We start from the raw sequence: 25,310 nt of genomic DNA, 5'->3' as shown, positions 1-25,310 counted from the left end.
CGAGGGGCCGGCCTATTATCGAGTCGCGCGGAACCATTGTGCTGGATTCGCCCCCTCCCGCGCGAGCCGCAAGTTTGTCCTGCGTAGTTGGTGTCTTACAGGTATGCAAAGCAGCCATAGAATGTCTGTGACAGTGGCCACGCAGGGCATCCTTGCACGCCATCCGTCGTTATTCAACGACACTCAGCTTAACGTTGTCCACCTGGACACTCGGCATGACGCAGCTTCGCATGTAACGAGCGTGGGGTAGCGCGGGACGACCTTTGCGCCTGGGTGTGGGCCCTCGTTGGGTTGTGGGACAGCACTACGCACACGCACGTGTGTGACGTAACACGGCCCCCTCCCGAGCTGCTCCCCCAGACCACCAGCTTGCACCTGGGCATGCACCAGACCTCCAACTACAAGCATTTAGGAGCTACAACCATGCAGCCTGGACCATGCCCCACTTGCCATCAACCAGCCAATCGGCGTCAGCTGCCGTGAGCGCCTGGCTCTGCCCGGGCGCCAGTCCCGCCACTACGTCCGCCTTGCACGTGCGCAGCGCCACCAGGGGCGCCGGCTTGAAGCCCTGAAAGCGAAATGGAAATGGGTGCACGTCCCGGACCTTAACGCCGTACGGTCGCATGAGACTAATCAAGAATGTCATCTATGCAAGGTTGGGACGGGAGCCTGAGGAGGTCTGGAACCATCTTCTCCGTCGCGCTATCTCCCCTCGCCCCGTCGCTCCGTCTCCCACCGAGTACTGTGATGCAAGTTGCATGGCCCCTGTTCGCCATGGTTTTGCTGGAACTCCCCCATGCGGTTGCTGCCGTGGACATTGGCACCCAGCAACCCAGATCTGCATTACCATGCTCTAGTGTCTAGACACATCCTCCCCTCCCCGAGCCCTCCGCCCCTCCGCTTCCCCAGCCCCGCCTCTGCCCGCGACCCCGCCCCCACCTGCAACGACTCCTCGAACGGGGTGTCGTGTGGCCACCTGTATGTCGGAGGTTAGGGGGGCCCCTACGGGGTTGGGTTCTGCAGCCACCTGGCACCATGGGAGGGAGACTACCGTAGGCGATGTGCAAGGGATTACCACGCGCCACACCGCCGCCTAGACCCAACTCGGCCTCTACTGCCTCATGCCAATCCCAACGACGCCCACACCACACACCGCCACCCCGTTCGCCGCCCACCTGCAGTCGTGCGTGAGCTTGCGGTAGTTGAGATCACCCTTGAGTACGACAAGGTCCGACGCCGCCAACTGCCCGTACAGATCAGGCGCCACGTACGGCATCCAGCAGTACGGCACGGGGGTGGTCCAGAACGGGTGCGCCGCCCAGCTCCAGCGCCCCGCCGCCAGGTGCGCCCGCCACCGGGCCGCCAGCCGCCGCACCGGCTCCCATGCCGCCGCGGACACCTGCGCACATGCATGTGACGGCCGGGGGGGGCCGAGGGGAGGTGCGGCGGTGGGGCGGTGTCACGTCACAGCTGTGCAAAGAAGAACACCATGCCCCCATGTTATTGCCTCGGGCCTGCGTGTTCCCTTCCCTCATCTACACCCGCCCTCGCCCCCGCCCTCGCCCCCGCCCTCGCCCTCGCCCCCACGCCCGGCCGCGCCCCCGCCCCCGCCCCCGCCCCCGCCCCCGCCCCCGCCTTGTCTGGGTCCGGCGCCTGCTCGGCGGCGCAGTGCGCCAGCAGCCAGTCCAGGTCGGGCCGCAGCGTGTCGCTCACGAACCAGGAGATCTGCTTGCCGTGCAGCACCACCCGGTCAGCCACACCTGGGCAGGAGCGGGTGTGTGCGTATGCGTAAGTGTGTACGTGTGTGCGTGTGTTTGTGTGTGTGTGTGTGTGTGTGTGTGTGTGTGTGTGTGTGTGTGTGTTACGGTAGAAGGCCTAGGTCGTGGCTTGTGGGGCACTGGCACGTGCCTCGCATGCCCGCCCCGCGACCCGTGTGGTGCCTCCGACTTGCTGCAGCCCCACTCGGCAGGTGCGGGCATCTGAAGCCCTCCTGACCCTCCCGCCCCCCTCCCTCCACCCTCAACGCCCCACCCCTTCCTCGCCCGCCTCCACCAGTAGGCCGTCCCTTCCTCCGCCCCTGCCTCCTCCCCCTGACTGGGTGGACCTCCTGATGATGATGGGACGTTCTCGTTGGGCACGGGCACATACGCCCCCCCCCCCCCCCCGCACGCCCCACCCCTTCCTCACCGCCTCCACCAGTAGGCCGGCCGCTCCCTCCCCCCGCCTTTGCCTCCCTCCCCCCACACCCAGCCTCACCCGCCTCCAGCAGCAGGTCGGCCAGGCACAGGTCGGCGAACAGCTCCAGCCCGCTGTTGTCCAATACCACGTCCACACAAACTGAGGGAGGGGCAGAGGAGGAGGAGAGCAGGAGCAGGAGCAAGCGGGGCAGCACCACCTTCAGGGCAAGGCATGATGCAGCAAAGTGCCACGCCGCATCAAGCAGTGGTGACAAGCGGCAACCACGCCGTCGTGTGCGACAAGAGCAGTGGCCCTGGGACCACTGCAGCCGCACACGTGCCTCACGGCAGCACGGGGCACGCACCTGGGCTGCTGCTGCTGCTGCCGCTGTGCGGCCGCTGCAGCCGGCGGCTCCGCAGGCGCCGCATCGCGCCCCACACCGCCTCACTGTGGTCCACGATCACGTGTGAGGCAGGCACCAGCTCCGGACCCTGGCCGCGGCCCTGGCCCTGGCCGTGGCCGTGCTGTTGCTGCTGAGCTGCTGCGGCCCCCGAGATACCCGAGGTCTCCGAGGTGCTTGAGGTGGCTGAGGACCCCAGCCCTAGCGCCGCGGCGTCCAGGCCCGCCGCGTTGACCAGCAGTGACAGGTCCGCCTTGTTGCCCCTGCAGCACAGGGCAGGGCGGTGAAGTGGCGCGGGTGTGTGGGGTGCAGAGCATCGCACCGCATAGCACAGCGGGCAGCCGTAGAGCGTTCGGACGTGCGGTGCATTCACACGCGCACACAGCCGTGTGCACAGGGTGTGTGAAGCCGTCAACCGGTGCAGCTGCTCCAAATGTGTCTGTGCCGGCATGCGGGGGTCGCGGCCTGTCGCGGCACCGGCAGACCCAGCGCCTCAACACTTCTGACCTCAGCCCAAGTACCTCTTGCCGTAACTCGCCCATTACCGGCAACTCACTGACTCGTGCACCCAACCAAGACTCACCACAGCGCCATCTGCAGGGCCGCCAGACACGCCGCCTTGGCCGCCGCCTGCCGCCCCGCGTCGCCGTCGCCGTCGCCGTCGCCGTCGGCCCCGCCGTGTGCGGCGGCCGTGTGCAGCGCCTGCAGCAGCGCCTCGGTCTCGGCCGCCAGGTCCGCCGCCGCCGCCGCCGACTTGCGCCATCCAGCCACCTGCAGGCGAGCCGTGAGGCCGTGCGAGCTGCATGACACAGGCGGGCTGAGCCCTACCTTGCCTCGAGATGTCTCGCCTCACGGCCCCGCCCACCTTTTGCTTGTGGAATGGGTCCAGCCCCGCTAGCGCTGGCTGCCGCTGCAGAGAGTGATAGAGGCAGGAGTGAGTTTAGGGAAGAGGCGGGACAGGTTGTCTCTTGGGTAACCTCAAACACCAACATGCCCCTACCCAGTGGACCGCCGTGCTCGCATTCCCCATGCACCCCTCCCCCACATACACCCACACACCAAACACCCACACACCAAACACCCACACACCAAACACCCACACACCACAACACCCACACACCCACCCACCGTCATGGCCGCATGTATGGCCCCGTACATGTAGCACTCCACCAGCAGCCAGGGCAGCCCCAGCCAGGTGGGCTGCAGCATCATCTCGGCCTGGCGCCCGCTACAGCCGCTACTGCCGGCAACAGCAGCAGCAGCAGCAGCAGCAGCAGCAGCCGAGGCCTCCGCCTGCCGCGCCGTGGCCAGTTCCACGCAGGCGTTCGCGGCGTCCAGCAACACCTGCAGCAACAGGAGCCGACACGCCCTCGGACTTGTAAATCTGACACGCAGACCGGCCAATGGCTAAAACCCACTGTCGAGACAGCTGCACAGTTGCACTGGCCACAACTCTTACACCAACGCACCTGGGTCATTGCCGGCGCCGACGCGGCCGCCACCAGCGGCGGCAGGGGCGCGTTGTTCAGCATGGCGTCACGCAGCGCCCTCAGCTCCGACAGCCCCGCCGCCACCTGCGCCGCCGTCGCCTCCGGCCCGTGACCTGCCGCCGCCGCTGCCGCCGCCGCCTCGGACTCCACGTCAGCAATCATGGAGGCGAGGATGGCGGGCAGCCGGGTGGTGATGGTGGCCTCGGCGAAAGAGCCGGCCTCGCAGCCCACCAATGGCGTGTGTGGTGGCGGCGGCATGGCGGAGGCTGCGGTGGCGGCTGTTGCGGCAAGTGTAGCTGAGTTGCCGAGGCCGCTGCGGACGGCGGCGGCAATGCCTGCGCCTTCGGCGGTGGGTGTGGCCTCCATGGCCGCAGCAGGGGAGGAGGGGTTGCGGTGGGTGCGCTGGCGGGGCCCCCCGCGGGTTGACGTGGAGGCGAGGTGGCTCCGGGTGTGGTGCGGCCTGCTGGCGTGGCTCCGAGGACAGGTGTGCGTTGTCCGCGGCGTGGTCTGTTGGGAGGGAGGGTGAGGGTGAGGGGGGGTGGGCGCGGGCGCGGGCGTGGGGTGCTGCGGGGTGTCGGAGCGGTTGCAGGCCCACCCATCCGCTGCCACGCCCGTGTCATGGAGACGCATGCGCATGCTTCGATACTGTGCCGTTGGCTCTAGCTTGCGAGCGCTCTGAGCACGCAGCGGGGAGTGCACGCAGCGCGAATGCACCGGCGCGGGTCCCTTCCCTTAACGATAGATCGCCACTCCATCATACTTACATGCATGCAAGCAACAATCATTCGTGTCCTAGGCCTTTTGCAGCATGCCGTGCAAGCGGAGCTCGCGGACTTTCGGCACAGTGCAGTCCTTAATGCCGATAGCAGTTCATATGTTGGTAGAGTTGCTCGAATCTATAATAATACAGATGGCAGCTCTTGAAAATGTGTGCTTGATTTGTTCACGCCCTTGACATCTCGCCAGCGTCTAGCTTTTTGCTCAGAGCTCTTACCTTATATTCAAACACGCACGATTATAATAAATGTCACTGTATGTAAGGGAAATGGTCCGTGGGTCGCGAGCTTGATGCAAGGCTGTTTAAGACAGCTCGCGCCTCGGAGAATGCGCTTGGGGCTTGAGGTGCACCAACAGCAGTCATGATACGGTTTGGAGGCGCGCGGCCTGCGTTTAGGGGCCCGCGCGACTTCCTGGAAGAGCATCTCCAGCGCGCGAAAGATGATGTTCCGGCGCTCTTAGACCATGGCGTGCCCCAGCCCGCCTTTGAGTCTGTACTGGCACAGAAGCAACGGTGCGACGTGGCCGGGGCCCCTTTCGGGGATGTGGAGCTCGCGTTGTCACTCGCGCGCGGCTCAGCGACGGGAGAGCCGACAGCCGGCGACGCTGCCGCATCCTCCGCTGCCGCCAGCTCCAGGGCCGCCGCAGGAGCCGGCAGCGGCCCGGGCTTTGTCGCGGTCAAGCAGCGCCCGGTACCGCGCGTGTGCAGCCGTGCCGAGGCGGAGGCGGTCATGCACAGCGTGCAGCCCAACGCTGTGGCCTCTGCTGGCACCGCCACCGCCACCACCTGCAATCGCCTGACCTGGACGCGACACGGCCGCAGCACTCGGCTCAGGAGCCTCCTGTCAGCCGGCGGCAGTGCCGAAGGAGGACGCAGCGGTCTCGACGGAGGCGGTGGCGGCGGTGGCGGCGGTGGCGGCGGAGGCGGCGGCTGCCAGCCCAGTGCGGCACTGCTGGTCCGCGGCCTGGCGGCGGCGGGGGCGGCGGCGCGGCGGCAGCGCAACGTGTCCGTGATGAACCAGCGGCTGGAGCTGGAGGCGGCGTCGCCCGCAGCCCCTGCAGTGGCAGTTGTCGACGGCAACGACGTGGACGTGACCAGTGGAGACTGGCCGGCTGGTCTGGCGGCATTGCAGCAGCAACAGCGGCGGCCGCTGTCACGGCATGAGAGGCCGCGCGGGCGCGGCTGCGGCTCCGATGACGACGGCGACGACGCCGGCCTGGCTGAACTGGCGGACCTGGTCGGGCAGGTGCGCGCCGCAGCGGCAGCGGCGGCGGAGGAGGCGGAGGCGGATGAGGTGCAGGCGGCGGCGGCGGCTGGGCCGGAGGTGCACGCGGGCGCAGTGGACTGCGGCGCGGCAAGGGGCGGACTGGGCGGCTTTGAGGCACAGGAGCGGGCAGCTGGCGCCGCCATCGTGAGTTGCCGTGAGGATATGACCTCACAAACAAGCCAGGAATCATCTCGCGTTTGTTGTCATGGCGTTGTGCAGGCTCCGACAAACCAGACCAGAGTGATGATAAAGACGTCTGACCATGCTGCGTTTTCCATGCTTTGCTGCAGGCGGCGACGCTGCGCCCGACGCCGGCCGCAAATACGATGCGCCCATCGGCTGTTCGCAGCGGCCCCGCTGCTGCTGCTGCACCTGCACCGGCAGTCTGGAGGCCGCGGGCTGACACGGCTCCTCGCACCCACAACCGCAGCGCCACAACAGCAGGTGGAGAAGCCGTGGACACAACCGCAGCAATGAGCCACGTGGCGTTCAGCTGCCTCACCGGCTCCCTGCTGCTCTCCACCGCCTGCCGCCCGTCCTCGCTGCGGTGCCGGCTGCCCGGCCCGCCCGCTGCCGTGTTGCTGGCAACGGATGCCGGCGGCAGTGCCGGAGGCAGTGGCGACGGCGGAGACAGAGCGTCGCGTGATGTGACGGCTGTGAGCTGCCTGCCCCCGGGCCCCATTCCGCCCGCTGACAGAGACGCGAGCAGTCTGCCGCTGCTGCTTGGGCACGACGGCAGCGCTAGCTCAAGAGCGGCGGCGGCGGCGGCGGCGGATGACGCCGACGCCGATGGCTCCGGTGGCCCATGGCAGCAGCAGCAGCAGGATGCCGCGAGGGGAGCTGCTGGCCTGACAACAGAGGCTGTAGCAGTGGCTGCGGCAGCAAATGAAGACGTGGCAGGAATGGCGCAGCTGCTTGAGCTTTGTAAGTACACGGAGGCGCAGGAGGAGTCGGCAGGCGATGATGCTAATGCCGACGCTGCAGCAGCAGCGGGCCTGGCAGTAAGGGTCGGGAGCGCCGCCGCAGTTGCGCAGCAGCGGCAGACGCAGAAGGCACGCCAGCTGCAGCAGAAGCAGCGCCGGCTGCAGCGGCTAGTGCTACTGCCGCCAGGGGCTGCGGCGGAGGCGCAGCGGCACCTGCAGCTACAGCCGCTGCCCGCCGCAGCAGGGCGCACGAGGCCGCTGCCGCCGCGCCCAGTTGACCGCCGAGCACTGTTGGGTCCCGCCGCGCCAGGCGATGCTGCGGCTGCTGCTGCGGTGCACTGGACTGGACGCAACGGCGGCCGTGACAGCGGCGACCCGGGGCGGCAGGAAGGCCCCGCAGCCCAGTCCCACGCCCTGACCCAGATACATTCTAAGACGGAGACCGGAAGCCATCGGCAGCAGCGGCAGCTACTGCTACACAGCACTCGGGTGGCGGCGGGCCGGCTGCTGTTCATGACTGCTGACATGCGGTGCCACCGCCAGCCCGCCGCCCGCATCGCTGCCGCCACCGCCGCCACCGCGCCGGCGACCCGTATCGCCCGCTGCGCCACAGACCCCCTGCTGGCGGCGCCGCTGCGGCACAGCGCCCTCACCAGCGCCGCCGCCGCCGCCGCCGCTGCTGCTGCTGCTGCTGCTGCTGCTGCCACTGCCACCGCCGCCGCAGCCTCTGCAGCACCCCGCAGCACCCTTGCCACCAGGCCGCCGGCGCTGCTGCTGATGGAGCTGCCGCTTCCGGCTCCGCCTGAAGACTGCCCGCCGCCGCCCATGCAGTCAGTCATGGAGGACTTGGCCGCCGCCATGTCCGACCAACCGCCGCCAACCTGGAGCCAGCTACTGGCGGCGGCGCCGGCACCCGCCACAGCGGCGGCCGGCCGCCGGCTCTCCGCCGCCGTGGCTGTAGCAGCTGCCGCGGCTGCTGCTACTGCTACTGTGGATGCTGCCGCCGACACTGCTGAGGGTGTCCTGGAGAATGGCGACAGCCAACGTCCCGCTGCAGCGCCAGGGGCCCCCGCGCCTGGCACCGCTGCTAAAAGCATCATCAGTGGCACTAACAGCGGCGACGGCGGCCGCCGCCGCGTGCCTACGTGCCTAGAAGATCTGATCGCCGCCGATTTAGAGCCGCTGGCGGACGACCTCCCGAACCTCGATGCCGACAATACCGAGGCTGCTGCTGCTGACGGCGCCGCTTTGGGAGGCGGCAGCCGGGCCTGCGCCATCCGCACGCTGCCGGTCGTCATGCTGCCCTCTGACCACCACCACGGCGGTGGCGGTGGCGGCGGCGGCGGCTGGCAGCGGGCTGGCGCTGGCGGCGGCGGCTTTGGCGCCGTCGGCGCCTCGGCGCTGACGCTGGGCGGGGCCGGCGGCGGCTGCAGCCTCGGCGAGCACGTGTCGTCGGGGTCGGCGGCGGAGTCGTCTCACCGGGTGGTGCGGGCGGCGCTGTCGGACCTGGGCTGTGTGCCTGCGCCCACGGCACACATCGACCTGTACCTGGTGTGGTCCGTACTGCCGCCAGCACCCGCCGCGGCAGGAGCAGCCGCAGCGGCAGGCACAGCTGGGCTTTCGGCTGCGGCGGGAGGTGCGGCTGTGCCGCCCTACACAGGGCCGCTGCCGCGGACGGCAGCAGGCAGCCGGCCTGCAGAGGCCGGCGGGGGGAATAGCAGTGGCGGCGCCGCGGCGGCGGCGGCGGTGGCAGCGCTACAGTCGGTGGCGCGGCATGTGCCCTCCGTCATGGCGGCACTGGCGGCGGCGGCGGCAGCCGTGGTAGATACACCGGGAGCCGGGGCGGCAGCCGTGGCCACTGCACGGCATACCGCCTCCGTCGCCGCCGCGGCCGGCGTTGCAGGCGCCAGTGGCAGTAGCAGCGGCAGCAGGAGCTCTGCCGCGCTGCTGCTGCAAAACGACCCGCTGCTGCCGCCGCCGCTGAGCCCTGTTCCTCTGGCGGCGCGCCCCAGTTTGTCGCCGTTTCCGCTGGGGGCCCTGGCGCCCTCCACACCAGCGGCCCAAGAAGGCTTCAGGCCCGCGGCAGGATCAGCCGCGGGGGCGTGTTGGGCGTTCCGTCTCCCAGGTAGGCTGCGCTCTCGGGTAGGGTCTCAGCACAAGGCGGAGGCGGCAGAGCGGGCCGGCTACAGAGCAGCTGCCGCTGCGGAGGCGGGCGGCGCTGCTGCTGTCTGGGCGACCACTGCCTTGAGGTGGCAGCAGCAACAGGAACAGCAACAGCAACGGCGACAGCACCAACGTCAGCAACAGCAACAGCAGCAACGGCAAGACACAGGTGGGACCGCCCGTCATGCTTCCGGCGCAGCTGCGACCGCCAGCCATGCCGCGCCCCCCGGAGGCGCCGCGGCACGCGGCGGCGATGACGCCGGGTCGTGGCCCGGCGGCACGGGGCTGTGGCGGCTGCGGGCGGCGCGGTGCCGGCACCTGGACCTGAGTGCGCTGGCACGTCCTCTGTCGGAGCCGGAGAGCGAGCTGGAGCGGGAGCTGGAGGCGTTTGGTCCTGCGGCTGGTGGCCTGGCGGCCGCTGCTACTGCTGCTGATGGGCACGTGGGCATAGCAGCGCAGGGCGGGGAGGGCGTGCGGCGGGCTTCTGGAGGCCGAGGAGGCAGCGGCAGCGATGTCGAGGAGGCTGGCGCCGGCGGTGATGAGCAGCAGGGCAGCCAGAGCAAGCGGCGGCGGCCTTCGGCGCCCGCCGCGCGGACAAGCGCACAAGACCGCGCTGGCGGCGCGGGCAATGAGGCGTTGGATGCCGCGGCGCAGGTGCAGGCGCAGGCCGCCGCGGGAACCGCCAGGAAATATATGGTGAGCCCCTCACAGGCTGACGTAGTGGCTGAGACTCCCGCTCAGGTCGAGGTCCAGCTCCAGCAGCGCCAGCAGCAGCAGCGGGAGGCCGCGGCCGCGGCCGAGGCTGTGCCCGCCGCCAGCAGCAGCCGGGTGCGTGACCCGCTGTCTCCAGGCAGCTCCCGCGAGGCCAAACGCCCGCGCCCGCAGGAACACCAGCAGCCGCTGAGGTCAGTTTGCCAGCCAACGAAGCCAGCTGCCGGCGTAACACCGGCAGGACGGCTGACGGCCACTGGCGCCGCGGCCGCGGCCGCACCCGGCCCCGCTGCAGCGGCGGCGGCGGCAGCCGCACCGGGACACACGGCAGGGCCGCGCGGGGGCCCACAGGCGGCCGCCGCCGGCTCTGTCGGCGGCGGCAGTAGCAGCGCCGCGGCGCTGGTGCGGCTGCAGCAGCTGCAGCTGCAGGGGGCGGCCGACCTGCACTTCTTCATGCGGCTGGCCAGAGGCGGCGGCGTGCGGGCAGGGGCGGGGGCATCAGGGGCGGGTGATGGCGGTGGTGGCGGCAGCGCCAACCAGCGGGCACAGGCGCAGGTGGCACCTCGTCCCCCCGAGGCGGCAGCAGCGGGCCGCGCGCAGGCGGCGGCGGCTCGGCAGACGGCAGCGGCGGCACAAGAAGCAGCAAAGCCGACTGCGTCTCAGCATGCAAGTCAGTCACACCACCACGAGCCGCCGCCGTCGCAGCAGCAACCCTCACAACAGCGGCGTGCGGTGTGGGACCCGGCAGTCGCGGCCGCGGACGGTGGTGCCACCAGCCACTCCCAGCGACCATCCACACAGCAGGCGGCTGCGGCGCCGCACGGTCAACCGCCAGGCACCGGCCGCCGGCAGTTGGTTTGTTTGGATCTGGATCCACGTCACGTGGATCTGTTGGCGGCGCTGTACCGGTCACATGAGGCCCTGGTGGAGCGAGTTGCGGCGCTGGCGGCGGCGGCTGGGGTGGCGGCGGCGGGTGGCGGCAGCGGCAGCCAGGGCGGTGGCGTGATGGTGGAGACCGCCGTGCTGGAGACCAGCCTGTGGGAGGTACGTGCTGCGCGACTGGCCTACTTGTCATTACTTGGGGCGTATATTGTTACGACGTGCCACATCCCACCCGGCCACGTTGCCTGTCTTCCCACCTCCTTGCGACGACCCCCAGGCGCACGTGATGGAGGCGCTGGTGGCTCGCCATCAGGCCCAGCACCGCCGCCGCCTGCAGCAGCAGCAGCAACAGCTGCAGGCACAGAGCAGTGCAGGTGGCGGCGGCGGCGGCGGCGGGGGGCCGGTCACAATTCCGGCGGGTCAGCGGGAGCTGCTGCAGCTGTACGTGGCGTTGATGGGGCTACGGCAGGCGGCGGTGGCGCTGACTCATCACGGCGTCAGGTGCGCTTGCAGTGCGTTGAAGTTGGAAGCCTTGAGCTCATGTCAGCACATGTATTCGGCAGCATGCAACGTGTCTGGCACTTTTACCATTCAGCCAGACTGAGTTGCGCTGCCAGCCCACAGCCGGTAGCAACCAGCATATCTGGCGATATCCGTCCTAAGCTAGCATGTATGACCTAAGGTTAGGCTTCACTCGCTGGGGTCGCTGCATCCTCCGCCCCGCACAGGGCCGCGCACCTGGCACTTGGGGAGCTGGCTCGGCAGCTGCCGCCGCTGCGGCGGCTGTGTGGCGGCGCGGTGGAGGATCTGGAGCGCGCTTTCGAGCAGGTTTGTGCGTGCGTATGTGCTCGTGTGAAGCCACTCGCAAGCAAGCAAGCGCTGGGGGCTGCAACCACTAGGAGGGTGCACTGGGTGTCGCCTAAGCGATGGCCTGTTCACATGAGCTTTGGTGCCTCCAGCCTTACTTCCAGTCAGCTGACCCGCCCCACACATGGTGGCTTGCCGCACAGGTGGAGCGAGGCGGTGACACGGAGGCCGCGGCTGAGGCCGCCGGATCCGCCAGCGCCTCCCACCACCGCCCCCAGCAGCAGCACCTGCAACAGCCACAGCGGCAGCGGCCGTCACAGCAGCAGGCGGCTGCAGGGGGCGGCGCCGGCGGCGGCGGCGGCGGGGTGTTGTGCGACCACCCCGCGGTGGAGTGTGTGCAGCGGCTGCTCACCAGCATTGACAGCACCATGCACCCGGTGAGTGGGTCGCACACACACACACACACACACACACACACACACGCACACACACACGTGTGCGAACTGTCATACTGTGCCCGTAAGACGTGTTGGCCCTGACGCGTGAATATTTCGGCTTGCAGCAGTTGACTGAGCACCCTTTCCAGATCTTCAGCACGCATGCACATGCACACACTCACCCAGGATGTCCTCATGTCCCTTGCACACAGGACCCACGCGTGTGTCTGGTCACCGACTCCCGGGTCTTCTTCACCCTGTACCCCGCCGTACACGCGGCCGGACTGAAGGCCGTACACATGCCACCCGCACTGGCCAAGCGCTTGACGGGCTCGGCGGCAGGACTGCCGGCGGCAGGGCCGGAGGTGGCGGGGCCGGATGTTGTGGCGGCGGCGGGGGCGGCGTCACAGGGCGTGGGAGAAGAGGAGCAGCAGCAGCTCGCGGCGCTGGCGCAGGTGCGTGCGTGGCAGCGAGTTGTGGCCGTGTGTGGGCGGGCGCAGTAAGTACACAGCCCCGCTACTTTCCCACACCAAACTTGTCTGCAAGTGCTTGCCGGTCCCCAGCACAAGACGGTCACCACCTCGGCAACCTGGACCCCACTGCTGCTTGCAGCCCGGCACCTGCCTGTTTGTGGGCTACCCCGCCGCCGCCTCGCCCGGCTTCCCGCTGTCGGCCTTTGACGCCGTGCTGGTGCAGGCGCCGGGCCGGCCCGCGGCCGCCGGCGCCTGGGGAGCGGCGGGCGGACCTGGCAGAGAGGAGGAGGCGGCGGCGGCTGCTGGTGGAGAGGAAGGGTTGGAAGAGAGGAGGCGGGGCGGCGAGGGCGAGGGCGAGGCGGAGGCGTGCTGGCAAGCACTGCCGCCGAGGTTGCGGGACTGCAGACCTGACCTGTGAGTCGTGTGGGGGAGTAGCTGCTGTGTGTCTGGAGTGTTTGTCTGGAGTGCATACGGCAATCTGGAGTGCATGAATAGGACGCATGCACCCCTGGACGCACGTGGTTAGTTGACCGGCCTGACGTGCACACGGCACACGGAGCCATCACGTGCGCTTTATCATCATGCTCCATGCCTGTCCCTCCCGCACAGGTTCCTGGTCACCACGCGGCAGCCGCCCGACCACCTGCTGCTGCCGCCCTCGCCCTCAGCGGCTGTAGCCGCAGAAGAGGAGGCGGCGCCCTCGCCGCGCCATCACCACCAGCGGCAAACAGGGCCCCTCCTGCAGTCGCAGCAGGCCCAGCCGCCGCAACAGTACTCGCAACAGCGGCAGCGGCAGTACTCGCAACAGCAGCAGCGGCAGCAGCAGTACTCGCAACAGCAGCAGCTGTCCCAGCAGCAGCCCTCAGCGGGACGTCCGCGAACGGACCTTGAGCGGCAGCCGTCCTCGGGCTCGCATCACCCCCGACTGCTACAGCCGCAGCTGCAGCTGCAGCAGCGGCTGCGGCACGCGGGCAGGGAGCATGAGGCGGAGCAGATGGAGGCGGAGGGCGTGGAGGCGGACGCGTATGCGGAGGAGGAGGACGGCGTTTATGATGTTGAAGATGGTCGGGAACACCTGCAACCGCAACGTCGATCGCAGCGGCCCCACCACCACCGCCACCAGCAGCAGCAGCAGCAGCAGCAGCAGCAGCAGCAGCAGCAGCAGCAGCAGCAGCAGCAGCAGCAGCAGCAGCCTTCGCACAGCTCGGCCCTCGGGCCTGGCTTGGGCATGCCCCCGCTACCGCCGCCGCCACCCCCAATGGTGGCGACTACGTCGGTCGGCGTGAGCAGCAGCACCGCGAGGAGGCCGGCGGCGGCAGCGGCGTCCGTCGCCACCGCGCTGCCACCGCAGCCGACTCCTATAGCGGCAGCAGCGGCAGGAGCAGCGGCAGGAGCAGCAGGAGCCGCCCACGGGTTTCCACAGCAGCAGCATAGCGGCTTGCCGACTCCCGTGCCGGCTGCAGCTGCTCCTTTCCCGGCGGCACCGCCTGCACCTGCTACAGCCGCCGCAACAGCCGCATTCAATGACGCTGGCGCTGCAGCTGCAGCTACTGCTACTGCTGTGGGCCGGGGCGGCAGCAGCATTTGCAGCTCGGGCTCGGGCAGGTGGTTGGTGGTTAGCTGTGCTGCGGGCAGTGTACTGCGGGGGCGGCCGGGTGTGTACGGCGAGCTGCTGCGGCGGTGCGAGGCCGGCTTTGGCGTGGAGGTGAGCAGCGGCGGGGTGGGGGCGGGCTATGCCTTACAAGCACATGCTGCAGCGAGCGGGCAATGCGCTGCATGCCTGCTGGCTGAGGTGTGGGTCAAATCACGGTAGCCGCCGCCTCAGGCTCAGGCCTCGGGCTGCGCCGTGTTTGGAGCTGGGCTCCGCCGTGTCAGGCTTAGGCCTCGCTGCTGGCTGTACGTACAGCCGGGCTGCGTTCACTGCGTCCGCCCTGCTGCTCGCACCACACCGCACCGCACCGCATGTGCACACGCGGCTGCGGCCCTCAGGTGGCGGAGCGCTGCCTGGACCTGGCGGATGTGGTGACCAGCCCGCGCGCCTGTGTGGCCGTGTGGCCCTTCAACCCGCCGCCGCCCGCACAGCCGCCGCCGCCGCCAGCAGCAGGAGGAGCCGCGCCGGGCGGCAGGGCGCCGACACCGCCACAGGCCATGTCCCCGGCTGAGGTGAGATCGGTGGTGATGGAGGCGCAGCACGCACATCAAGCCCATGCATCCACCCGTCTGTACCCCCACCAGCGCTCCTACCTTTTACACGCCACGCACGCTCCCGCCACCAGTGCTTGCCTGCATGCTGCGCAAGCGCGACTCCGTTTCTCTACCAACCCCCTTGCCACGAACGCACGTCCATCTCCCCCGAGCTCAGGCCGAGCCGCTGGTGTCTGAGCTGCTGCCGGTGGTGCTGGAGCGGCTGCTGCTGCTGTCACTGCGCTACAGCCGCGCTGACGTGGTGTTTGAGGCGCCGCCGGCCCTGGGGCGCGCGCTGCTGCGGCGGGCGGCACCGCTGCAGGTGGGGGTTGTAAATACCAGCCCCAAACTAAACCAAAACCAACGAAAACGAGGGGGCGAGTGTGGCTGCGGCTAGCTGCTGTGGTAGTGTTGGCGCTGGTGGGCTGTGGGGAGGCGGGCGGCGATAGTAGTTGAAGCTGTGGTCGCGGCCGTGGCGGGCGGTGTGTGGGGCGCGGAGTAATGCCATGCTGCCAAACCAGCGCACAGAACACGGCTTGCTTGACCGTACCTTTTTCCTACCCCGTGGCGTACGCAGGCGGCGGCGCACAAGGCGGGTCTGCGGCTGCTGCTGCTCACCACCTGCAGCCCCCAGGCCACACAGGTGCGTGCGCGCAGTGCACCGGTGCGTGCCCATGGCTAGCATCCTTCAGCGGCGGCTTGTCCATCCTGGCCTTGCGCTGCGTAGACTGCCGAAACAAAACGAGCCGGTGCTCCTTGTGCTGAACAGCTGTTGAAAAGCGTCGTTTCATTTCCCCACGCAGCATACGCTCCTGACACTCGTGGAGTCGGCGCTCCGTGGCGCCAACGGCGGCAGCGGCGCAGCATCCGCCGGTGCAGCCGCGCCGCCGCCACTCCCGCCGCTAGCGCCACTCGGCGAGCAGCCATCAGCCTTGGAAGCGGTGCTAACCGCCACGCCCTGCCTCAACCCACTCAGCGCGTCACTGCTACTGGGGTGCTGCTGCAACCAGTCGCCCGCAGGCATGCAGCTGCTACTGCCGCTGTCGCTGCTGCTGCCGGCTGTAGCAGCTGCAGCGGCTGCAGAGACAGCGGCTGCGGATGCGAGGGCCAGGGCGGCGGCCGAGGGCGCGCCACCCGCCTTTGCCGCAGCGTCCGCGGCGGCGGCTGCCGGGGCCGCTGCGAACTCCGTGTTTGAGGCAGCACTTGGAGACGGCAGTAGCATGGTTGGCAGCGGCGGCGTGCCGGCTGTGGCGGCGCCGGCAGTAGCACGCCTGCAGGCCGCCATGCAGCACCACGTGCCGCCTGCCAGTGTCCGGCTGCTGGCGCCGCATCTGGTGGCAGTAGCACGGCAGCAGCCGCGCATGCGCCAGCAGCAGCAGCAGCAGCAGCAGCAGGCGCAGCTGCTACAGCAGCAGCAGCAGCAGCAGCAGCAGCAGCGTGAGCAGCAGGCGGAGCGGCAGGAGGAGCGGGAGATGCAGCGGCTGCAGCAGCGGCAGGAGCTGATGCAGCAACACCTCTGGCAGCAGCAAGAGCAGCAACAGCAGACGCCGCCGGTGGCGCGGCAGCAACAGCGTCAACAGCCAGACTACTATACTGGGGGCGGCGGCGGCGGGGGCCGCACGACGCCGCTTGATTACGATGCCGACCCGCGCTACAGCCACCACCAACACCTGTACCAACAGCAGCACAGCGCGCAACAGCAGTATCTGTACGAACAGCGTCACCAACAGCAGCAGTACCAACGGCCAGGAGAGGAGGAGGGCATGCAGCATGCGCAGGCGTTGCCGCCGTCTGACCTGGTGGAGCACCTCATGATGGATCCTGACTTGTTTGATCCAGACCTGATTATGGAGGATGGAGATGGCGGAGGAGGCCCTGGAGGCGCGGGCGCTGCAATGCTGCTTCAACAACAGCAACAGCTGCAGGTGCAGCAGATGCACCGCCGCCGCCAGCAGCAGCAGCAGCAGATGAGTCACAATCAACCGTCGGCCGGCGGCGGGCTGGAGCTGTCGGTTGAGGAGCTGATGTACGACGATGACGAGCAGGGTGACGTGATGATGTACAGCGCGGCGTCGCGGCGGTTGGCGGCTGCTGGCGGCAACCACCAACTGGCGTCGTCAGGCGGCGGCGGTGGCGGTATGATGCGACCGCCGGTGTCGGCAGCAGTCGCGGGCGCTACTCGCGGCGGCGGCGCCGGCGGGGCCGCTCCTGGGGGTTATGGCGGGGCGGCGGGGCTGCCGAGCGGCGTGTCAGCTGCCGGCCTGGCCAGTGCGTTTGTCATGGATCATGTGGGCATGCCGGACATCAGCATGGCGGATTTGGATTTAGATCTGGATCTGGACGAGCCCGCCGAGACCCGGCTGAGGCTGCGCCAGCAGCAGCAGGTGCAGCCGCCACGGAGCGCCGTCGGTGCTTCGCACCGCCCCAGCGGCGCAGGCGGCGTGCTAGCAAGAGGCGCAGCTGCTGGTGAGAGGGGCCTCGCGGCGCAGGCGCCGCAGCGGGCACCGCTGAGGCAGCAGGCCGCTACAGCCCCGGGGGCGTCGGGCTTTACGGCCGTCACCGCTGCAGCCGCTGGAGCAGGGGCGGCGGGCGGCAATGCGTTTGCTGCGTTCGCGCGGCCGGCCAGCGGTGCGGCAGCAGTGACTGGCGGCTATGGTGTGGGAGGGGCGGTGGGTGCGGCTGGAGCTGTTGCTGGCGGCGGCGGCAGCGACAGAGGCGGCAGGGGCGGGCGGGGAGCAGCGGGTGCTTCTGGCCAAGGGGCGGCGGCGGGGGCCGGCGGGAGAGGGGGCGCGGGCGCCGGTAGCGGCGGTGGTCGCGGTGGCAGGGTGCCGGGATTGTTCCGTGGTGGCCGGCGGTTCGGGGGACGGCTGTAGTTACATACGGCGGCAATCCTTTGTCGTTGACCCCTTATATGGGGTGCATGTGGCTTATGTGAACAAGGGGACGAATCATCTGGACAAGGCTTATGTATGAGAGGGCACACACGTCCACACGGCACTGGACTTGTCCGTGGGCTGAGACCGGCGCTTGCAGGTCCGATCCGGGCTCCGGGCTGGAGTGGACGTTGAGACCACACAGCGCGTTGCAAAGATGCCTTGTAAAGGCCGCACGCACGATGCCGTAGCAGACAAAACCAACCCGGCCTGAAATTTGGCCCGCCTGAAAATTGCCCTGCCTCCCGCCGCGCTGTCTGCCACAAACCAGGCACTTGCAGATGCTATCAGTGCGTGTGGCAAGCACAACCAATCCAACGCAACTCAGCAATGCCATCAAGCATCTACAGCACCTGAGCAAACCATCTCAATACACGCGCCTGCCTCGTGCGTACGGTACTTCGACACCGGCCCTTCGACTCGCAGCTCTCCGTGGCGAGTGCCAGCAGCATTGCGCCCCCATCCCCCCTCTCTCTCACCATCTCCTACTGCTGGCCATCCTTCACTGGCGGCGCCCTGAGTACCTGCGAGCAGGCAGAGCGCGCATAAGGACCGGCATACGTGTGAGGGCTTGAAGAGGTGGGTGCGTTGCGGCTGGAGCGGCCAGAACCCAAACCCCCGCACCTGCCCCGACCCACGCCCACGCCTGCCCGGACGCACCTGCACCAGGTACGGCGCCGCAGCTCCCACCGCGAAGCCTGCGAGCAGCGGGTGAGAGGCAAGTCACCAGTCACGGTGAGTCAGCAGTCCACGAGAACGAGTCCGGCAGGGGCCCACACACACGTGCCACACGACACCCACCCAGTGCCGTGGAAGCCAGGCTGGACCTGGACCGGTATGCCCTTGTAGCGCAGCACTGAAGGCCCGTGTTCCAGTGGGCCCAGAACCAGCCCAGGTTCTAATAGCTACTGCGCCCCCCCCTCAATCACGCGCTGGGCCTGATGACGTCAACAACACCAGCACGGCGCTAGCACCAAGTCGTGTCGGTTGTCTTACACACGTCTCCCGCACAACCACCATGCCGCGTCCATACCACACTCCTCCGCCCACCTAGCGTGTTTTGGATGATGGGCAGCTTGTCCTCGGTGCGGCTGATGATGGGCCCCAGTCCGAAGTTGATGTACAGGCTGCCCCACACCGGCGAGAACAGCAGCACCCACACCCAGCGGGACTGCACAAAGCCTGAGGGCGGTAGCGGAAGCGGTAGCGGTGCGAGTGGGAGGAGGAAGGCCGGAGGAAGGTTGCGGGGGGCGCATGTACGGGTTCCGGCTTCAGGCCTACTCGCGCTGCCATGCGGCCGTGCCCTTGAGGCCATGCGTCCCCGTGCTTGCGGCTGCATGAGCCTACCTAGCCCCCGACCCGAGTTACAAGCTATGAAACTTGTAATCGTGCACGCAAGCGCCCACCGAGCACCAGCTGCCCACCAGCATCCGGCCCGTCTCCCCCAACACCCCGCCCCTTCCTTCCCCCAAACCCCAGCCCCGTAGCTCCGGCCGCTCACCCTGCGGCTCCAGCTTGGACACGAAGCCCGCCACCAGTCCTCCGGCCACACTGGTGAGCAGTGTGAAGTAGTACTGCTCGTCCGGCACCCCGGGGACCACCAGGCAGCCGCCGGGCTTGCCCAGGCACTCCATCAGCACCTGCGTGCTCACGGCGATGGCCGTCTGCTCGCCCTGCGCAGACAAGGTGGGGTAAGACGGGGGCGGGGTTGCAGCAATGAGTATGAGTATAGCGGGACCGGGGTGGGGGCGGGGGCGGGAGCGCGGGCCGGGGGGGGGAGCAGTTTACCACGGAGGAAACACGGAGGGCACCAATATCGGCATGCCTCTGAACACCGCGCAAGCCAAGGGGCGACATGCGAGCAACTTGCGAAGCGCCCCGCAACCACAAGCCTCCGCCCGCCCGCTCCACGCACACCTGCTCTCGTACGTAGAACAGGTTGCCGAAGCGGCCCTTGAACTCGCCCCACCAGGGCCGCTTCAGAGTGGCCAGCGCGTCATCGCCCAGGTAGGGCACGTTGATGAGCGAGGGCGCCGTGGCGTCGTAGCCAATGACAACACTGTTTGTTTGGGAGGAGGACATGTTTACTCGTGTGTTCTTGTACGAAGGTGTGTACATGCACGTGATATGTCTGTGTAGGCATGCGCGCGCGCGCGTGTGTGTATGTGTGTGTGTTGAAAAAAACAACAAAACGAAGCCCGCCCAGACGGCGCGTGTGTGCGTGTGTGTCTGGAGTCCAGATAACTGGCCACGACGCCACATCATTGCAGGCACATCATTGCAGTCTCTGCTGCTGTCTAGCAAGCCCCCACCCGCCCGCCCGCCAACCCGCCCGCCCGCCAACCCGCCCGCCCGCCCATTTACCCGCGCTCAACCCGGCGCCAAGGCGATCCCCACCGCACCTGTTCTTGCCCAGCGGCCCCCAGGCGGCGCGCAGGTCGGCCTCTGGCGGCGTGGTGCCGGGGCCGTAGGCGGTGTAGATGCGCAGGTTCCACCCGGTGCGCCTGCAGGTAGGGGAGGGAGCAGAAGGCAGCGGTGACGACAGGGGCGCAGGGGCAGTCAGACACAAAAAGAACAAGCGTCAAAGCACGCACAGCATACACTGGATTGCTACCGACATGTCATGTAGGGTGCAAGGTGAGATGCCAGTACACCACGTCTTACTGTGAGAACTCTGACAGCTCCGAGTTGAGCTTGTCACGCTTGTCGGCACTCAGCAGCCGCCCCGAGTCAAACTGCGGGTCAATATATGTGAGTGGGAGTGGGGCACAAGACGTCATGACGCCTTTAGTGATCGCTGCAGGGGGCCCTAGACTGAGGGAGGTGCAGCTGGATGTGCTTGTGTCGTGTCGTACGTGCACCAACGGGCGGGACTTCTTGACGTGGCGGGAGTTGTGTTAAAGCGTGCGCCTGCACGCGTCTATTGCAGCAGTGCTTTTTGCTAGATATAACTCAAGGCCGTGGACCCGGGGGGCGCTGCGAGACAGGGACAGTGGCCGCTGCTCCAACGGTTGCCCCACCGCTGTGTGGCTCCGGCAGCACCCTGGCAACGCAACACCCCGACACAACGTCCTCGCGTAACCAACCACCGCCACCAAGCCCGCACCACTCACAAAGTATGTACTCGAGTCCAAGCCTGGCGTAGCTGCAAACACGCCACCTGGCGCCACCGCAGCACCGCCGAGTACCGCCAGCGCCGATAGCGCCGATGCCGCCCCAACGCGCCACGATTGGCTGGCGCGCGCGCTTGTCGACGGAGCGTCCGCGGGCGCCTCGACTTGAGTTGGCAAATGGCAGCGAGCTACAGCGGCAATCTGGCGTAAGCAGCGCCGAGACTGGGGCCTCTGCTGGGAAGCGATGCGCGCGTGTGCATTCCCGTAAACTTGCATGCTTGCAGTGCGTGTTTCTCGCGTGTTCCCGCACTACAGTAGTTATACAACTACGTGTATGGACGCGACAGCTACTAGCACGCTCGGTTTTGCTACCGAATGATCATGTGACATGGGATGGGGAAGACTCGCTCTGTAATCAGTTTTGGTAGGTTTGCAACATGGTTTGAGCACTAGGAAATCTAGTCGCTCGACATCACATTCCACCCCACACCTTTCGCTTGCTGCCGACTTGCGCGGGCTTGCAACTTCTCTCTTCGCCGAGCCTCCTTTAGTCGTGGATGCTGCAGATCTTTCGTGGCGTGTTTGCTCGGAGTGTAGGCCCAGCGCGTCAGAACCTAGCGTTGCCGGCGGCCAATAAGGCTTTCTCTGCAGCGTCCGCAGCTATCTGCTGGCCCCCTGTGCCCGCTGTGAAGCTTACTGAGCAGCAGGCAAAAAGCCGTGCTCATTTCCCCAATCTGATCGTCGTCGAGAGCGCAGGTGCGCGCTTCAGTTCGCTTCACGTCCAACTTAGCGACCGTCGCATGGCAGCTGCTGACGCTGAACTACCTGTCTTGTCACGAAGCAACACATGAGCTAATCGGCGACCCCGCGCGCTCGCGTGTGTTGCAACTGCACAGCCAACCCCGACACCATGGCCACCGCGACCGCCCCCGCGCTGAACAAGCGCATCGGCTTCCTGGGCAGTGGTCAGATGGCCGAGGCGCTCGCGCGCGGCCTTATGAAGCGCGGCCTGGTCAGCGGTGAGCACATCGCCTGCAACGACCCCAACCCCGCCCGCACCAACCTCTTCAAGAGCTTTGGCGCGACCCCCTACGAGTCCAACGCCGACGTAGGTCGTGCGCGGCTGGGGAGCTGACCTAAGCGTTGGGGGTGGAAGGGGCGGGGGCCTAGCACCTGCACCAAGCGGGGTAGCACGGGCACCGAAGGCTGGGATGGGGGGCCGGAGGTGCTGGAGTCGAAGAGCCGTCCGCCTGCAGCTGAAAGGCCACAGCTGTCCGTCACAGCGCATTCGCTTGGCCCAACTTCCACCTGCCCGCCTACCTGCCTACCTTCCGCGTTTCCTAGCCCTCCTTAAGCTCCCACCTCACCCCAAGCCTCCCACCGCACCTTCCACCGCCTGCCTGCGCCCTCCCACTGCCTCCTCGGACCACCCCTGCCACCATCCTGCGTCCATGCATAGGTGGCCCGCAACGCCGACGTGATCTTTGTGGCCGTCAAGCCGCAGCACGTGGCGCAGGTGCTGAGCGAGGTGCGGCCGGTGCTGACGGAGGGACACACCGTGGTGTCCATCGCGGCCGGCATCACCATTGACAAGTGAGAGGCGGGCGCAGTACCGCGCGGCGCGGCTGGGGTGCGAGGGAAGGGGAGGGCGGCGGAAGGGGACGGGAAGGGCCTGGTGGTGCGCGTTGGTTGGGGAGGTTGGCTTGTGCGTGGTGGAGTGGGAACGGCATTAAGGGTGGGAGAGCGGGGCAGGGAGAAGGTCCGGCGGTGTCAGGCACACGCGGGAGTGCGCACACTCATTTTACCGGCATCACCTGCGATCTCCCCGCTGCCCCCGTTCTCCATGAACATCTGAAGACCCCCTCCTCTTGCGCCCTGTAGGCTGGTGGAGGCTGCCGGCCCGGACGCGCACGTGGTGCGTGTGATGCCCAACACGCCCTGCCTGGTGGGCGAGACGGCGGCGGCCATGTGCCTGGGCGGCAAGGTGCGGCCGAGCAGGGGGGGGGAGTGCGGCAGGGGGCGGCCAGGGGGCGGCAGGGGGCAAGATCGGGGTGGTGCGGGGAGGTGGGGTTTGCACAGATGGTTGGAAAAGTGGTATAGGATTTAGGGGGGGAGAGGAACAAGGGAGGAGGGCGGGACGGTCGAGGGACGCTCAAGAGGGCGAGGGGGGAGGGAGACTTAGGGAGTAACGGAGGCAGGCAGAGGGACGCGGCGGAAGGTTTAGTAGTTTTAGGAAGGGCAGGAGTCGGCTGGGGAGGAGGTGCAGGGAGGTGGAGGTGCAGCGACGGAGACAGGGGGAGGGGGAGGCGGAGGACACGGAAGGTCGGGGTGAGAGGGAGGTAAGGAGCAAGGAAAGGGTGCGGGATGGAGGGCGCAGGCTGGGAATGGAAGGGCGGCTGGCTGTCTGGGGTCGGTTCGGACCCTCTGGTTCAGCCTGGCCTGGGGATGCGGACTTGCGGACTTGGGGAGTCGCATGGCCATGAACACGCGTGGGAAGGCAGGCGGACTGGCTGGCTGGCGGGCAGGGAGAAGCCGGAGCCCCGGGCGGTGGCAGTGACGGTGGTGGTGGCGCAGGGGCCCCAGCCGCTTAGGCAGGGAAGGCAGCTACCGCTATCCGGACAGTCTGATGGGAAGCGCGTCAGCCAGGGCTGGACCGATGTAGCGGTGCTCCGCACGCGCTTACCGTGCCAGCCGCGCACCCCTAGCAGCGCCGCCACGACTGCCCCCCATCAACCGCCTCGTGCACGCGCACAGGCCAACGCCGACGACGAGACGCTGGTCCGCACCATCTTCGAGGCGGTGGGCAAGATCTACACGGTGGACGAGAAGCTGCTGGCGGCGGTGACGGGGCTGTCGGGCAGCGGGCCCGCCTACGTGTTCCTCATGATCGAGGCGCTGGCGGACGGAGGCGTGCGCGCAGGTGAGGGGGGAGGGACAGGAGATAGGGGGGCAGGAGGAAGGGCAGGGGAGGAGGGGGGAGGAGGGGGGCGAGAACGGTAGGCTGGTGGCGCTGAACAGGGCGAGTGGAGGGGGGAGGCTGTGTGAGGGTTATGCCGTGACCTGTCGAGCGGGGGTGCTGTGGCACGCTGGCGCAAGGTGGCAACGGATCAAGCGCGTCAGGCACGCTCTACAAGCCTCACACAACGTTACACGGATACACACGCACACACGCACGCACACACACACACACACACACACACACACACACACACACACACACACACACATGGCAACCACCGAACGAATGTCGCTGCCTGCCACCGCGCCTGGCCGGGCCTCATGTCGTCTGTCTGTGCCGCCCGCCCGCACAGGCCTGCCCCGCGACATCGCGCAGGCGCTGGCGGCCCAGACGGTGCTGGGCAGCGCCAAGATGGTGATGGAGACCGGCACGCACCCGGGCGCCCTCAAGGACATGGTCACCTCGCCCGCCGGCACCACCATTGCCGGTGCGTGGGCGGCCGCGAAGCGGCGGAGCTCAGTCACTTGTTGGGCGGGAGTCAGTGTTGAGCACATCAGCGCATGGGCTCACGGGGGGGGGGGGAGGGAGACGAGCACGTGGACGTACGGCCGGTGCATGTTGTGCGGTGCGCGTGCGCGTCACCCTACCCTTGTCATCTCCCCTTCCCATCCTCACCACTCTCACCACCATCACCATTGCCGTGGGCATGGCTCGCAGGTGTGCACGAGCTGGAGCGCGCCGGCATCCGCGCCGCCTTCATGAACGCCGTGGTGGCCGCCACTGACCGCGCCAACCAGCTGTCCAAGATGTAGGCGGGCTGGCGGGCGGTGTAGGCGGGCGGGATGGCAGCCTTGCAAGCAGGCACCACCGCCGTCATCTCAGTCGCCGCCATGGCTTCCGCAACAGCGGGCGCTGGCGAGAGGTGGCGGTCATGGGCAGCTGGCGAGAGCGGGCCGACAGAAGGCAGAGGGCAGATGACGCTGGTTGGGAGGAAGGTGGGAGCGGGGTGGGAGCTACCAGCAGCGGCAGCTCATTCGGGCAGCTAGTGGAAAGGACGGAGCAGCAGCAGCAGCAGCAGCAGCAGTGACGATGCTGCAGGAAGTAGAGCAAGTGGGTTGCATGGTTGAAGCCCATGGGAATGGCATTGGGGGTTTGGATGCCCCATGTCTGTTGCGCAAGGGGCGGTCCGGACGCCGCCGTTCCGTTACCTTATAAGCTATAAGCAGGGGCGTGCGTGGTGTGGTGTGATAGTTCCTTTGGGCTTGCGGTCGACGCCTTTCATCGGTTTGTCGATCAGCCAGAGAATTGAATTGAGGTTGCGTGTGGGGCGGGAATTTAGGTAACAAGTTCAGGCTAAAACAGCTAAGGCGTTTCGGGCAAAGCATCTAAGTCGTGTCGTCAAGTCTCTACTAGGGGACAACGGACGATGTATAAAGGAGCAGGTGCAGGATAGGCTGGAGGGCTGGTCGAGTCCACATTTGGTGTGCGGGTGCAAGCACATTCGCGCAATTGCGCGTACGAACGCGGCCTTTGTAGGCCAGCGGTATATGTTCGTAAGCACAGCCAGAATGTTTCTGGTAAAGTTCCGCCATATAACTGTAACACCCTGCGT

At 67.8% G+C, this 25,310-nt stretch overlaps 4 protein-coding genes across 4 annotated transcripts; 2 read left to right on the top strand and 2 right to left on the bottom strand.

Annotated features, from left to right (window-relative positions):
* Positions 1 to 83: 83 nt before the first annotated feature.
* CHLRE_03g154700v5 (uncharacterized protein) lies at positions 84 to 4,954 on the bottom strand. Its single transcript, XM_043060574.1, has 11 exons — positions 4,833 to 4,954; positions 4,048 to 4,575; positions 3,707 to 3,922; positions 3,444 to 3,488; positions 3,162 to 3,349; positions 2,543 to 2,841; positions 2,257 to 2,337; positions 1,636 to 1,760; positions 1,176 to 1,399; positions 940 to 976; positions 84 to 568 (listed from the first exon to the last, which is right to left on the bottom strand). Exons 1-11 carry the CDS (start codon positions 4,851 to 4,853, stop codon positions 416 to 418), a joined length of 1,917 nt encoding a protein of 638 aa, XP_042925703.1. The 5' UTR covers positions 4,854 to 4,954; the 3' UTR covers positions 84 to 415.
* A 140-nt stretch (positions 4,955 to 5,094) lies between these two features.
* On the top strand, positions 5,095 to 17,540 carry CHLRE_03g154651v5 (uncharacterized protein). The gene is made up of 14 exons (XM_043060573.1): positions 5,095 to 6,257; positions 6,404 to 10,027; positions 10,085 to 10,954; positions 11,070 to 11,293; positions 11,521 to 11,620; positions 11,803 to 12,036; positions 12,249 to 12,491; positions 12,649 to 12,923; positions 13,119 to 14,214; positions 14,499 to 14,672; positions 14,872 to 15,015; positions 15,271 to 15,336; positions 15,497 to 17,159; positions 17,320 to 17,540. The coding sequence occupies exons 1-14, from the start codon at positions 5,208 to 5,210 to the stop codon at positions 17,334 to 17,336; spliced, it is 9,780 nt and encodes a 3,259-aa protein (XP_042925702.1). The 5' UTR covers positions 5,095 to 5,207; the 3' UTR covers positions 17,337 to 17,540.
* Positions 17,541 to 17,554: 14 nt separating this feature from the next.
* On the bottom strand, positions 17,555 to 21,114 carry CHLRE_03g154600v5 (uncharacterized protein). The gene is made up of 8 exons (XM_001697491.2): positions 20,740 to 21,114; positions 20,291 to 20,361; positions 20,029 to 20,130; positions 19,544 to 19,685; positions 19,128 to 19,299; positions 18,677 to 18,808; positions 18,287 to 18,324; positions 17,555 to 18,150 (listed from the first exon to the last, which is right to left on the bottom strand). Exons 1-8 carry the CDS (start codon positions 21,013 to 21,015, stop codon positions 18,112 to 18,114), a joined length of 972 nt encoding a protein of 323 aa, XP_001697543.2. The 5' UTR covers positions 21,016 to 21,114; the 3' UTR covers positions 17,555 to 18,111.
* A 100-nt stretch (positions 21,115 to 21,214) lies between these two features.
* On the top strand, positions 21,215 to 25,310 carry CHLRE_03g154550v5 (uncharacterized protein). Its single transcript, XM_001697414.2, has 7 exons — positions 21,215 to 21,495; positions 21,636 to 21,847; positions 22,199 to 22,332; positions 22,621 to 22,723; positions 23,494 to 23,659; positions 24,051 to 24,185; positions 24,416 to 25,310. Exons 1-7 carry the CDS (start codon positions 21,297 to 21,299, stop codon positions 24,508 to 24,510), a joined length of 1,044 nt encoding a protein of 347 aa, XP_001697466.1. The 5' UTR covers positions 21,215 to 21,296; the 3' UTR covers positions 24,511 to 25,310.

This window comes from Chlamydomonas reinhardtii, chromosome 3, assembly GCF_000002595.2.
Source record: "Chlamydomonas reinhardtii strain CC-503 cw92 mt+ chromosome 3, whole genome shotgun sequence".
Lineage (NCBI taxonomy): Eukaryota > Viridiplantae > Chlorophyta > Chlorophyceae > Chlamydomonadales > Chlamydomonadaceae > Chlamydomonas > Chlamydomonas reinhardtii.
The sequence above is the reverse complement of the archived record's forward strand: the minus strand, read 5'-3'. Positions and strand labels throughout refer to the sequence as shown.

Excerpts from the sequence above, each read along its gene's own strand:
- CHLRE_03g154700v5 (XM_043060574.1), bottom strand. The coding sequence starts at position 4,853 with ATGATTGTTGCTTGCATGCAT. Across the intron at positions 2,338-2,542 it reads CAGCAGCAGCAGCAGCCCAG|TTTGTGTGGACGTGGTATTG; the intron begins GTGCGTGCCCCG and ends CCCCTCCCTCAG. Across the intron at positions 1,761-2,256 it reads CGACCTGCTGCTGGAGGCGG|GTGTGGCTGACCGGGTGGTG; the intron begins GTGAGGCTGGGT and ends GCTCCTGCCCAG.
- CHLRE_03g154651v5 (XM_043060573.1), top strand. The coding sequence starts at position 5,208 with ATGATACGGTTTGGAGGCGCGCGGCCTGCGTTTAGGGGCCCGCGCGAC. Across the intron at positions 6,258-6,403 it reads GGGCAGCTGGCGCCGCCATC|GCGGCGACGCTGCGCCCGAC; the intron begins GTGAGTTGCCGT and ends GCTTTGCTGCAG. Across the intron at positions 14,215-14,498 it reads AGGCCGGCTTTGGCGTGGAG|GTGGCGGAGCGCTGCCTGGA; the intron begins GTGAGCAGCGGC and ends TGCGGCCCTCAG.
- CHLRE_03g154600v5 (XM_001697491.2), bottom strand. The coding sequence starts at position 21,015 with ATGCAAGTTTACGGGAATGCACACGCGCGCATCGCTTCCCAGCAGAGG. Across the intron at positions 20,131-20,290 it reads GAGCTGTCAGAGTTCTCACA|GCGCACCGGGTGGAACCTGC; the intron begins GTAAGACGTGGT and ends CCCTACCTGCAG. Across the intron at positions 18,325-18,676 it reads CATCATCCAAAACACGCTAG|GCTTCGCGGTGGGAGCTGCG; the intron begins GTGGGCGGAGGA and ends CGCTGCTCGCAG.
- CHLRE_03g154550v5 (XM_001697414.2), top strand. The coding sequence starts at position 21,297 with ATGCTGCAGATCTTTCGTGGCGTGTTTGCTCGGAGTGTAGGCCCAGCG. Across the intron at positions 21,496-21,635 it reads GATCGTCGTCGAGAGCGCAG|CCAACCCCGACACCATGGCC; the intron begins GTGCGCGCTTCA and ends GCAACTGCACAG. Across the intron at positions 23,660-24,050 it reads GGACGGAGGCGTGCGCGCAG|GCCTGCCCCGCGACATCGCG; the intron begins GTGAGGGGGGAG and ends CCGCCCGCACAG.